We start from the raw sequence: 12,650 nt of genomic DNA, 5'->3' as shown, positions 1-12,650 counted from the left end.
AAAGATTGTTTGAGAGCCAAAACATCAGATCTCTTCCAGGGGACATTTACCCATATATGCTGTAAGTGAGCGGGAATAGCTGGATTATTTCCTGCTTGCGCAACCTCTTCCCTCCATAGCGGAGGAACCTCTCTCATTGGGTAATGTTTCAATGTCTGCCGAACAGCAGGATCAGAATCAAGAAAAGTTTGTGAAGAAAATAGCGACCTAAAAGTAACAAGTGTCCTTACGGCGTCCTCAACCTTAGAACCCACAATGAGTCCTTTATCGAAATTAGCCTGAACATCCAACAGACCCTGGGGAAGTAAACCCAAATCCATATCCTCCCATCCTTTAGCGAGAGTGTCACACATAACATTAAATACATATCTCTGCATGGGCGCATCCCACCGATGAAAGGTGATCATGATATCTTTCACACTATACTGGGGACCCTTCTCGATCCATTTGCTAGCGAGAGAGTCCAATACCACCCGTTCGTCGGAACCTGGAAGTTGACTACGAGACTGTCTTCGAGAGAAAGCTGGAGACATGTTCAGAGTCCCAAAGAAAGGGGACAAATAACCAGAGACAGTATCTGTTATTCGTTTGCGCACAGTAGGAGAATTAGACATAAGGACAGGGGACAAGGTATTAGGCGATACAGGAGAGGTACTGGCAGTTATAAGGGGAGCCGAAGGCAAAGAAGATTGGGGTTCAGGACATGGAGACAAAGGAATCGGCGGCACGAGAGGTGGAAGTGGTAATACCGGAAGGGGCAAATGTGGAAGAACCGGAACAGGTGGGGGAACAACAGGCAACTGAACAGGTTGTAACAACGGGGGGTGCATTAGCACCTTGTACATAGGGTGGAGGCAATCTCAATAGGTGAGACATCAAAGGGTCTTCCTCCAGATCCTTACTTTTATCAGAAGGGGAATTAGGCAACTCCGGATAGCATCTATCTATTGCCATACGATGCTGTCTCTCTGAAATTTCCATTGCATTATCAATCTCATTATCTTTAAACTGCTGGGCAGCCTGTATAATCATCATATTTTGTGCTTTCTTATCTCGTTTTGCCTGCTTAATTTCTTTCTGTTTGGCTTCCTTACGCCAGAAGCGGAAAGAGTCAAAGATTGCCGGCCGGGCTTGTCTTTTGAATAATATCGCTTCCAAATTGTCTAATATGTCAGGCTCAAAACTACCATTTTGTGGCCACTGTAGAACGCCATCGTTCTTCGTGTATCGGATCCATGCCTTATTAAAGGCAATGGGGCCGACACCATGTTTTGAATAAAGCTCATAGGTGGGAGTTCCAACCGGAGGAATCGGACAAGAGTCCTCCAGCCGGGAATCCCTATTACAACCAAGACAACAGAACTTCCTAAACTTATTCAAACCAGGCATCGTTATTTCACTGGACTGTTCACAAACATCAAGGGGTTAAATCAAATAATACAGCACAAACGTACTCACCCCTCGGCTTCGGCTTTTGCAATAGCCGAATCAAAGACCCAAATCAAAACAAAACAAAAAAGTGGGAGCTACCCACCAATACTTAACTAAGTGTCTTCTTACGCCAACAGAGGCCTGTCTAATGTCTCGCGATACCAAACATCATCAAAGGGACCAAAGCAGGGCGGCAGTCAGGGCAGCAGTCGTGAGCAGCCGTCAGAAAGGAGAAACCGCGCTGCAAAAGACCTTCGGACCACTTCGACATACAGGGGTCGCTTGACGTGGTTCGCGATTCCTCCAGAATTTTCTTGCGGGGCTCCTCACGATCCTCGGGCAGACCTGCTACCTCTGAAGCCGGCCCACGTTCGGGCGCCAAATTGAAAAACCTAGACCTTATGGGTCTGGCGGCGCAGGGTACGCCTTAATCTCCTGAGTTCACCTGCTTTGTCGAACAGAGACACGGGACACTCCGTCAGGCGTAGAAGATAAGGTTTATTAGCTGCAGCTAAGTACAGTTGTCCCAGAAGTACACTCGGTATGTTCTTAGGAGACTGCCACTTTACTTCGTGGCGCACAATCTTTTATAACACACATATTCACAAACAACACTCCCAATGCATACAGGGTTAACCAATGAGAAGAATGTGAAAACAAGATATTAAGTAACTCAAATAAGCCTCTCTTCCAACTGTGTTTGTCACCCTTCCCCACAAGTTAATCAGTGGTAGTGTTTATGAGTCGATTGGCAGGTGGCAGGGCACATTTGTATGCCCCGGAGGACAGTTGTGAAATGAGAGAATACGAGTAAAGAATAGCGAAGGCCAGAGGATAAGATAAAGTCAGGAAAGAATGGTGCGAACCAACAGATAGTTGAAACAGGGATCAGTCAAACCAGACGAGGATTAATGGAGTCGGCCAGACCCTGACACCAGCTATAAACAGAGGCGGGAGGTTATTTGACACGTTGCAGTAGGATGAGGGAAAACAACTCCTCGTTCCCGTACTGCCTGAGTGAGAGCAACACAAAATGGCGGAAAGACACAAGATGGTGGCTAAATACGAAAACTGAATTACCTCACCCCGAAACTGGTCCCAGGATGCTTGTTTCCGGTTCAGGGAAGACCTGGCTTGCCAGTTTGGACTGGACTGTTCCAGTTAGGCACAGGGTCAAGATTGATTTGCATATAGCTGGGTCTGAACTGAGGTGGCGAAATGAGCTAAAGAATGATGATAGATTCAACTCAGATTTGTGACTGGGGTGAGTGTCTGAAAAGTTTCAGCGCTCCGTTCATCATCTCCTTGTGTTTGCTTTGTTCACCCTAAGTTGGCAGGGTATGCCCAGACGTGGGTCCCTTGCTCACTTTGCCATTGGATTCAAGCTAGCTTGGCTGACGAGGGGTGTTACCCCGAAACTGGTCCCAGGATGCTGGTTTCCGGTTCATGGTAGACCTGGCTTGGCAGTTCGGGCGGGACTGTACCCATGAGGCACAGAGTCAAGACTGATTTTCATATATCTGGGTCTGAACTGAGGTGTCGAAGTGAGCTAAAGAACGATGATGGATTCAACCTAGATCTGTGACTGGGGGTGAGTGTCTGAAAAGTTTCAACACACCATCCATCATCTCCTTGTGTTTGCTTTGTGTGCCCTAAGTTGGCAGGGTATGCCCAAACGTGGGTCCCTTGCTCACTTTGCCACTGGATTCAAGCTAGCCTGGCTGATGAGGGGTGTTACCCCGAAATTGGTCTCAGGATGCTTGTTTCCGGTTCAGGGAAGACCTGGCTTGGCATTTCGGACTAGACTGGTTCCATGAGGCACAGGGTCAAGACTGATTTAAATATAGCTGGGTCTGGCCTGAGGTGGCGAAGTGAGCTAAAGAACGATGATGGATTCAGCCCAGATCTGTGACTGGGGGTGAGTGTCTGAAAAGTTTCAGCGCTCCGTCCATCATCTCCTTCTGTTTGCTTTGTTCTCCCTAAGTTGGCAGGGTATGCCCAGACATGAGTCCCTTGCTCGCTTTGCCACTGGATTCAAGCTAGCCTGGCTGATGAGGGGTGTTACTCCGAAACCAGTCCCAATATGCTTGTTTCCGGTTCAGGGAAGACCTGGCTTGCCAGTTTGGGCTGGGCTGTTCCCATGAGGGTCAAGACTGATTTGCATATAGTTGGGTCTGAACTGAGGTGACGAAGTGAGCTAGAAAATGATGATGGATTCAACCCAGATCTGTGACTAGGGGTGAGTGTCTGAAAAGTTTCAGCGCTCCGTCAATCATCTCCTTGTGTTTGCTACCTTTTGAATCCTCATGATGGTGGAAAAATAGGTGCAAATTTGGCGTGAATACCTTAGGCGGACAAAGAATTATGGGGACCTAAGCTTAACCTGTCCCAAATAGCCAAAAAAGGCTTAGCGCAGGGGGGCGGCCTCAAGGCGAAGGGGTTAATCACTCTATTTGTTGCACCCTGGGTGGCTTCTAATAAGATGCTGTTGGCTTCAGAAACCCTAAGAGATGTTTATGTACTAACACACTTGCTATCACCTCCTGTTGAGTTGCCAGCCTAATCATTGACGCCTAGGTACATCCTACTCCTCTTGTTCCAAGTGGCCCTTTTCACATTATACTTCATAAAATATATTTCTGATTCAACGAATGGGACTTCCCTGCCTATGACCTTCCTTGCCACAATCCAAGCGTAACTTAAACGGTCTCTTATAGTTAAAAGTGAGTGCTCCTATGTTTTCCATTCCAGGTCTGAGGTTCCTATCTTAGGCTTTATCCTGAGGTGTTGGTTCTTATGGAAGATTTTAGGTGACATTCCACAACTTTGCCTGTCTTCTGGCTGTTGGGTAGACAGGAATATATTCATATATGTGCATGAAATGTAAGCAGTACTTTACGGAAGAAGACCTGTAGGCATTGTGCTCTGAAAAAAGGCCTGTCTAATATTTGCGAATCAAAAATGGTTCGCTCCTGCCACTGCTCGCAGTACGTGTCCCAGATGACACAGATTAGTAGAATTGTGTCTGCTACAGAGAACACTTTTGACACCCTTCTACTGACATCAGAGCTAGGTTCTGGGTCTCGTGGTCAATTTCTGGCCTAGGCCTTAGTGCTTATGCAGGATTTTGTGTGTGTACTGGCGCCAAAAGAAAATCAGGATACTTGTTTCAGATGCAGTCAGGTTGCTTCTGGCAGGGCCATTGCTAACTTTGAGCCAGTGGTTTCCAGTGCTCGGCACCCATACTCAATTGTGAACACCACCGCTTGTGGCGGTCAGCTACAAGGCGGTGCTGTCTCGTTAATTTAGCGAAGATCGCAGCAACAGTTAATTATTAATTCAATATACATAAAAAAATACGACTATTTTCCGTACTCCTAAGCCATTCTTATAGCTTTGGGGGCCCGAAATAATCAACATTGTCACAATTGTAAGAGTGTGATGGTTAGTAGTTGTGTTGTTACTAACATTGGCAGCATGGCAGGGGCAAAGTGTGGTACAAACTGCAGTGGCCTCCTCACGAGAGCTCTGGCAATTACGTTTTTACAAAGTAAGCACTGGGGAAGGTAGCACGTCACTTTTCCACGTTAGGGACATCCCCGTCCCGACAGACCTCTAGAAGCACCGATTCTTTTCTTTGACGTTTGTTTGCCTTGACAGCGTAGGTGCTTTCCATCTCTATGGAAGTTGTGCACCTCCGTTTCCATTGCCACATCACATGACCCATCAGGTTCCGCCCAGAGGACTGGCAACCAGGGCGATCCTGAATAGTGCTGTTTTGGGGATAGAACGATGTATTGTTGCTAGGATTCTGCTCTTATGAGAAGCTGAAGCCCATATTAAGAAAAGGTGAGGTAGAAATAAACACAGACACGCCCCTGCTTCTCTCGGTGCCTTGGGGATCCCATTGTAAAAGAGAGCAGCAGCACGATTATTGACGTCAGTACTATTATATTGAGGGATCACAGCCGTGCTGTTGTATTTGGCAGATTGAGAAGTATAAGAGCAGTGGATATACTTGAGAACTATCGCAATACCTGCCATCTTTAGCAAATAGCTAGTACGTTTTCTTTCAGTAAGAGGACGCCGCGGAGGCGAAAGAAATCACTGCTGTCTCTATATTTAGGTTAGCCCGAGATCCCGTGGGGCACCAATCAGCGCGTCATGATTTTGCATTCCAGTCCCATTCCTGCGCTTTTAGTCAGAGGAGCAGGTCACCGAGGCTGCTCTCGCGCCGTGCTCGGTGCGCGCGCGGCAGCTGCTGCTACGCAGAGCTCCAGGGAGCTGCAGGTGTCAGCCTTGTCACTCGCGGACAGGCGATGTCAGCTGAAGTAGCGAGAAGCAGGACTTAAAGGGCAGACTCAGGCACAAAGTGAATAAATACATCGTTAACATGGAACAAAGGAGCAGAAAGTATCTGGGAGCTCCCGTGAAGCTAGATTCCCTGGTTACAGAACCATGCCTAGGTGGTTTACGCCACAGCTGGCGACGGTCGCCTTTCCCCCCCCTCTGATAGGGCGATCGTTCTTCGTTTCACCACATCCCAGAAGATTCAACACGTATCTTTCCCATTTATTCGCTGCAGCTGGCTGTACTGCTTCTGTTCCATGCGCTTTGCAAACCATATGACTATATGTCGAGGCAAAGGCCTTAAAACCCAACTTAAAATCTGCCTCTTACACCCCTTACCAGCTACTCTGAGCAAGCACACCCTGAGATGGAGTCTGATAAAGTCATAATTCGCTTATAATTGTGAACGACTTTACTTCCACATCTTGCACTAGGACTGGTAGCTTCAGTGAATGCATCCACTTCATGGTTACAGGTTTAAATCTGGGTGAGTCCACTCAGCATGTTATTCTTCTAAGGGCCAAAAAATGAGTACCGCTGAATTGAGAGTAACACGTTGAACCACAAACATCTGTTCCATTCTATTGAACACCTTGATATATTCTGCGAAAACGGCTTTGTGTCGGCCTTATTTAAATTGGTGGGCAGGATTGGCGTTTTGGGCAAACAGGTTTGTGATGGTGATACATTAATTTGTCGGATGTAACCGTTACTTGCAGTTTTTCATTTTTGCATCAGCAAATTGACAGTGCATGGTTGAGACTCTACAGGTGAGCAGTCTGGTATCCAGAGCAGAAAGATGCTATGGAGAAAGCCTGTGAGCATTAATCAATGAAAAATACAACCATCTCCAGGTGTTGGAGCTAGGTCGCAAGCTACAGAGACTGGTGATAACCAACGAATAATCGACAGTGTCAAAGGCAACCGAAAGATCTAATAACATTAATGTTGTGACATTACGCTAATCCAGCGGTAACATGATATCATTCATGGTTGCCACAAGGACAATTTCTGTGCTCTGGGCTGTACCTGGTTGTGCAGGGTTCAAAGGCACAGGAAATGTCCAAGAAACTAGAAAGTTATCCATTCACCGCTTCATCAGTATCTTGGAATGCAGTGGTAACAATGATATTGACCTGCAAATTTTGGGATCTGAAAAGTCTGCATTAGCTTTTTTTGATTAAGAGCTAATAATAGATTATTCAAATGGAGAAGCTTCACAGGCAAGAAAGCAAATAAGAGTTTGACGCATTACCAGGATCGCTGCCTATAAACACCTGTGTCCATGACTAGAAATAACTTTGAAGAACTTTCCTTTCCCATGGGATGGCAGTGTGTTGAAGCCCCTGGTTCACTTTGCACAGAGTTCTCACCTACAAATGTATGAAGCGTTACTGATCAATATCTGGCTTAAAGTCAAACGATGAGATTTACAGAGTAGCACTGATCAATATCATTGATTTGCGATGTCAGTTTAAAGCCAGTATGCCATTGTTGTCATACACGCCCATCGCATTGATAAGTTCACCAACTACAGTGTTAGAAATGCGTGTGTATATGGCTTGTGATTTATGACACAGTCTTCTGAAACATAATGGACATTGTGCATGTGTTTTCTTTATAGAAGTAAATTGAAGACTACGGACACTACAGAGAGCAAAGTGCTGGAAGAAAAAATTACTTTAGCAATAAAAGAATTTAAAAAGTATTTTTTCAAAAAACTGGAACAGCAAACTCAAGTAAGAAACCATTTTAATATCTTTTCAGAGGTTTTCCAATGACAATCATGTGCTGTCTGCCACACAACCGTCCCATGCTTGGCGCAGATTCCTAGGAGCACCTGGTTGGAGCACCAGAATTCAGTCCCTCAATTTCAAACGGTACCATTGCACACCTTACCAGACACACTGACAGGATCTTTTCCATGTCCTCACCAGAAACAATCCCAGATTTAAATTTGGTGTGTGCACAAAATATAGATTCTATTTAAATGGCTTTGACATAAAATCTCAGATTAAGTACCCAGAAACCTTTTCCACTATTTGATTAAACACCAGTCAGAGTTCCAAAGTGCCATTGGTTGTTGCCCTTTGGTAAACCCTTTTGATCTCATGTACTAATAATACCAGAAGGACAAGACAGGGTGCGAGCCCATGACAGGAGTGTGATAGGTCCAACCAAAGGCTGTAGTCAATGTGGCAATGTGCTGTCACCTTCCCCTGGGAAATATGGTCATATTTGATGCTGCAAGGGCAAACTGGTGCCCCTTTACTAGTGCTTATATTGCGCAGGTTGATGCAGGTGAGTGCACCGGCTCTCATTTATTAGGTTTCTTCTGCACAGTGATTACGCTGTGCTTGTGAAATCTCTTGTATTTAATATATCTTAAAAGGGGGATCTTATCAGTTCCCAATGCTGAATGAATGTGTTCATTTGCTTTTGTGTGGAACTTTTTTTTGTTTACTTCTCCTTACTGTAGAAATGTACGATACATCTACTGAAGCCATTCACACTGTTTAAGGCTGATTCACTGTCAAAATAAGATCTCTTCCCACGGAAAAGTCAGACAGCTTCTAACAGTATGCTGTAATGCTTGCTTTTTGTTACTTAGTTGTGTAAAGCAGATGCTTTCGCCTTAGAAAGTTTGTGGCATTTCCTATTCATGCCCCAGAACCTTTCTTTGCTCTGTGTAGACATTATCGAATTGATTTTTTCAACACAGTCTCTTTGGTCATTATGATCAAATTCTAAATGTTGTAATAAACAGTGCACGTTAAAAATAAACTTAATATACAAGAGCTATGCTATATTTTACTACTAAACAGGCAGCTGCTAGTGCAGTTACCTTGCAGACCACAGGGTCATGATTTGAATGGTGCAGCAGGTACAGTAGCACAGGGACCAAAAGATGTCAGATCTCCTCTGAAAGCATGATGTTGCTATATTTGAATACTGAACAGGCAGTCACAATTGCAGTCACCTTACAGTTAAAAGGGACTTGATTTGAATGGTGCAGCAGGTGCAGTGACACAGGAGCCAAAAGCTCTAGGGATCCCACTAAACTCAGATTATTGCTAAAATTGTAAACTAAACAGGCAGTCCCAAGTGCAATTACCTTGCAGACAACAGTCATGATTTCAATAGTGCAGCAGGTGCAGTGACACCAAGACCAAAAGCTCTAGGCACCCCACCCCGGTGCCACAGGTGCGGTGGCACCAATCCCAAACATTAGCAGAATACCTAATATTGAAGGTGTTGTTGTGTACGTTTTCTATTTTATGCGCTGCTCTGGTACTTTTTGCTTGGGAGCCCAGGCTACTGATAGCCCGTCACATGTGTAGTAAGTGCCCAAATGACTGATACAAACACTAGCGCTTCTCTGGAGTGACTACACATAGTCAGCTGGAACATACACGGGCTTCTGGATAAGGTCAAAAGGGGTGCGGTACTCCCATCAAACCAAACGCCTACAGGCGGACATCTCCTAAGGTCTAAGGCTCCCTGTTTGGCCCATTTCGGCTATAGGCAGTAGATATATATGCCCTGCCACCACTCACTCAAACCTTTGTAGATCAGTTAGTGGATGTGTGGAAGTCCATGCCGGGCGAGCTGGCAATCATCGATGGGGACTGGAATGATGTTATGTATCCTGATCAGGATAGATGGCGGCTCTGGGGGGGGAGGGGGTTCAGATTGCGCGACTCCTACCTCAAACCACTGGCAGACATGTCAGGGTAGACAGATGTATGGAGGACTCATCACCACACGGAGTCCGGTTGTACTTTCTATTCCCCAGGGCACAGCTTGTTTTCCCGGCTGGATTATCTGGTTATATCGATGGGATGCGCACAAAGGGTAGTCGATACCGAGATACTGCCCAGAGGGACCACTGTCCTGTAGCAGTAAAGGTATCGGTGGGCTCCCGCCACCCCCGTTCTGCAGGCGACTGTCCCCTTGGCATCTAAATGACCTATCATATAGAACACATATCTACTGTGCGGTGACAGAGTACTTAGCACACAACGAGGCCACTGCTCCCTCTAGTAGGACTCTGTGGGAAGCTATGAAGCCCACATTATGAGGGGCTGATATCAGTTTTTGCGCTGCTGCATGCAAACAGTGTTCGCACCAGTTTTTACAGATAGAAGCCCAAATACTAGAGCTGTATAGGGAGGTTAGGGAGGAGGGGGGGACAGGTGCAATGGCAACTGAGCCTCACTCAACAACACTATCAGGGCAAACTGCTAGAAGAAGCCAGGTGTGCTTAGCTCACCTCACAGAGCAGGATCTATCAATGTAGGGACAAGTGGAGGAGACTACTGCTTCGGTTGTCTGAGAAATCTTTGACCCCGGCCCATGTCCCGGCGATCTGAAAGGAGCAGGGCGCAGTGTTCACTAAACCTGACACCATTGCCAACAGCTATGCTGGCTTCTATACGCCAATAGTGACCGTTTGACTGCCGCACAGGTTGTGAAGTTTCCGGATGATTTACACCCCAAGGTCATGTCGACCGAGGCATAAGAATCGCTTGAGGCTCCCCTCACTGTCGAAGAATTAGCCATGGCCCTATTGGACCTATGCCCGGTAAAATGCCCTGGGACCCAGCGGATTTCCCAGCTAATTTTTCAAGGAGTATTGGCTGCAACCGGTATCCAGACACACTCCAGGAGGTGTTGGGGGAAGCCCGCATGCCTTTGGACTGATGACACGTCGAGATTGTGGTGTTCCTCAAGCCGGGTTGTCCCCCAGAACTTCAAGGGTCAGCAAGAGGACCTCTAAACATCTCGACAGAGGGTGGCGGAGGAACTACAGTTCCTCTGCTAAATCACTCTATAAAATTGCTCTGAAAAAACACTATAACAAAGTACGCAAGGAAAATTAACTTTTTCTAGTAACAAAAATTGACTCTGCAGCCAACAAAAGTAAATCCCTTTTTAACATTGTAAAAAGTTTCTCCTCCCCCACGTCTACGTGTCGTCCGTTTTCTCCTTCTAGCGATTGAACTGAGCGTATGGCCTGTTTCTTTTATAAAAAAAATAAAATCATCCAGGATTCCTTCTCTGTCCCGCTGCCTAACCTGGAGGATGTCGGAGAACCTTTCTTAGAGGTGCATCCCCGCCATACCACCTCCCTTATCGAGTTCCCTGTGACTTCCTTAGAGCAATCCCTAGTGCTTCTGAAATCTTTGAAATCTGGCTCCCCCTCCGACCCTTGCCCAGCCAAAGTCCTGTCTGCCTTAGCGGAAGTGATTAATCCTATAGTGAACACAATTTTGGATACTGCTTTGCGGGAAGGCTCCATGCCACTAGCGTGGAAACATGCCAAAATCCTTCCGCTACTGAAGAAACCTACGGCAGACCCCGAGGTAGCCAGCAACCTTCGGCCTATCTCACTCCTGCCTTTTTTCCTCTAAGGTCGTAGAGAAATATGCTAATGGAGTTTTAACGAACTTTCTGGAAACCAATCATTTGCTGCACCCTAGCCAGTCAGGTTTCAGACCTAATTTTAGCACTGAATCAGCTTTGCTAGAGGTGGCTGAAACAATCAAAGCTATGCTGGATAGAGGCGGTAATGCAGTCTTGGTCTTACTGGATGTCTCTGAAGCGTTCAATACCGTACCCCACAATATATCACTGCGAAGACTCAGGGAGAGCGGTATTGGTGGCACGGTATTGAGATGGTTTACATCTTTTCTGGCCAACCGCTCCCAAACCATCTGGTCTCCTCCTTTTGCTGCAGAGATCCTGCCTATGAATGTGGGTTTTCCCCAGGGCTCTATATTGAGCCCAACACTATGTAATTTGTACATGGCCCCGCTTGCTCCTCTCGCCGAAGAAGCAGGGGTTAAAATAGTGTCTTATGCTGACGACACCCAGCCTCTGTTTACTTGTGAGAAGGGCGCTGATTTTAATGGTACTCTAATTAATTCCTGTCTTTCAAAAGTCTTCTCCTGGTTTAGTCACAATCATTTAAAATGCAACTCTGAGAAATCCGAGATTATTTTTTTCGGGCCACGTCCCTCTGAAGCCTGGCGTACATAGTGGCCACAAGACATGCCCCCCTCTGTGTCATCTGTCTCCACCGTGAAAAACCTTGGAGTCAAGTTGGATGCAACCCTCTCTATGAAAGTCCAAGTTCAGACTGTGGCTGGGGTCTGTTTTAGACTACTGAGAATGCTGTGTAATTTCCTTCCCTTGCTCTCCATTCCCTATAGGAAAACTGTTGTCCAGGCCTTGGTAGTCTCCAGACTGGATTATGTGAATTCTCTTGGGCCTACTACAAGTAATTCAGAATGCAGCGGCTAGGGCCATCTTCTTGACTGGGCCCAGAACCCATACCTCTCAGCTTCTGTCCTCACTGCACTGGCTCCCGGTGCGGAAAGGAATACATTTCAAGGCCTTGGTCCTGGTTTTTAAAGTCTTCCACAAGATTGGAGCACCCTACCTTAGGGACAGATTTCAACCCTATCTCCCTCAGCGCACTTTGAGATCTTCTTCCCAACTGCTGATTACCTTTACAAAGGTTCAATTCTCCCGGGTAGGGGGTAGATATTTGCATGCCGTGGCCTCTAGACTGTGGAATAGCCTATCTTTCGCAATCAGACAGAGCCCTGACCTTTTCATTTTCAGAAAAAGTCTGAAGACGTGGCTCTTTCAGCTGTGAATCTCAGAGTCGTGGTTGTGCATGGTTTGATGTTATGTGGGCTTCTCTTTTCTCTTTAGCGCCGGGACACTCCTGGGATTAGCCGTGCGCTATATAAATATAGATTAACATAACATAACATAATGCCATATATTACCAAACTCTCAGTCCTCCCAGACTTCAAGCCATTAGAGGGTAAACTATTGAAAGAAGACCTTGGAATCAC

General features: G+C 46.2%; 1 protein-coding gene across 5 annotated transcripts in view; it reads left to right on the top strand.

Moving 5' to 3' along the window:
• EXOC3L4 (exocyst complex component 3 like 4) overlaps window positions 1-12,650 on the top strand; it is a 486,275-nt gene that overhangs the window by 297,388 nt on the left and 176,237 nt on the right. For all 5 annotated transcript variants that reach the window (XM_085626317.1, XM_085626315.1, XM_085626318.1 and 2 more), the window contains one exon: window positions 7,406-7,520. In XM_085626317.1, the coding sequence (XP_085482443.1) occupies window positions 7,406-7,520 (115 nt within the window). The remainder of the gene's footprint in view (window positions 1-7,405; window positions 7,521-12,650) is intronic.

This window comes from Triturus cristatus, chromosome 9, assembly GCF_964204655.1.
Source record: "Triturus cristatus chromosome 9, aTriCri1.1, whole genome shotgun sequence".
Classification (NCBI taxonomy): domain Eukaryota; kingdom Metazoa; phylum Chordata; class Amphibia; order Caudata; family Salamandridae; genus Triturus; species Triturus cristatus.
The sequence above is the reverse complement of the archived record's forward strand: the minus strand, read 5'-3'. Positions and strand labels throughout refer to the sequence as shown.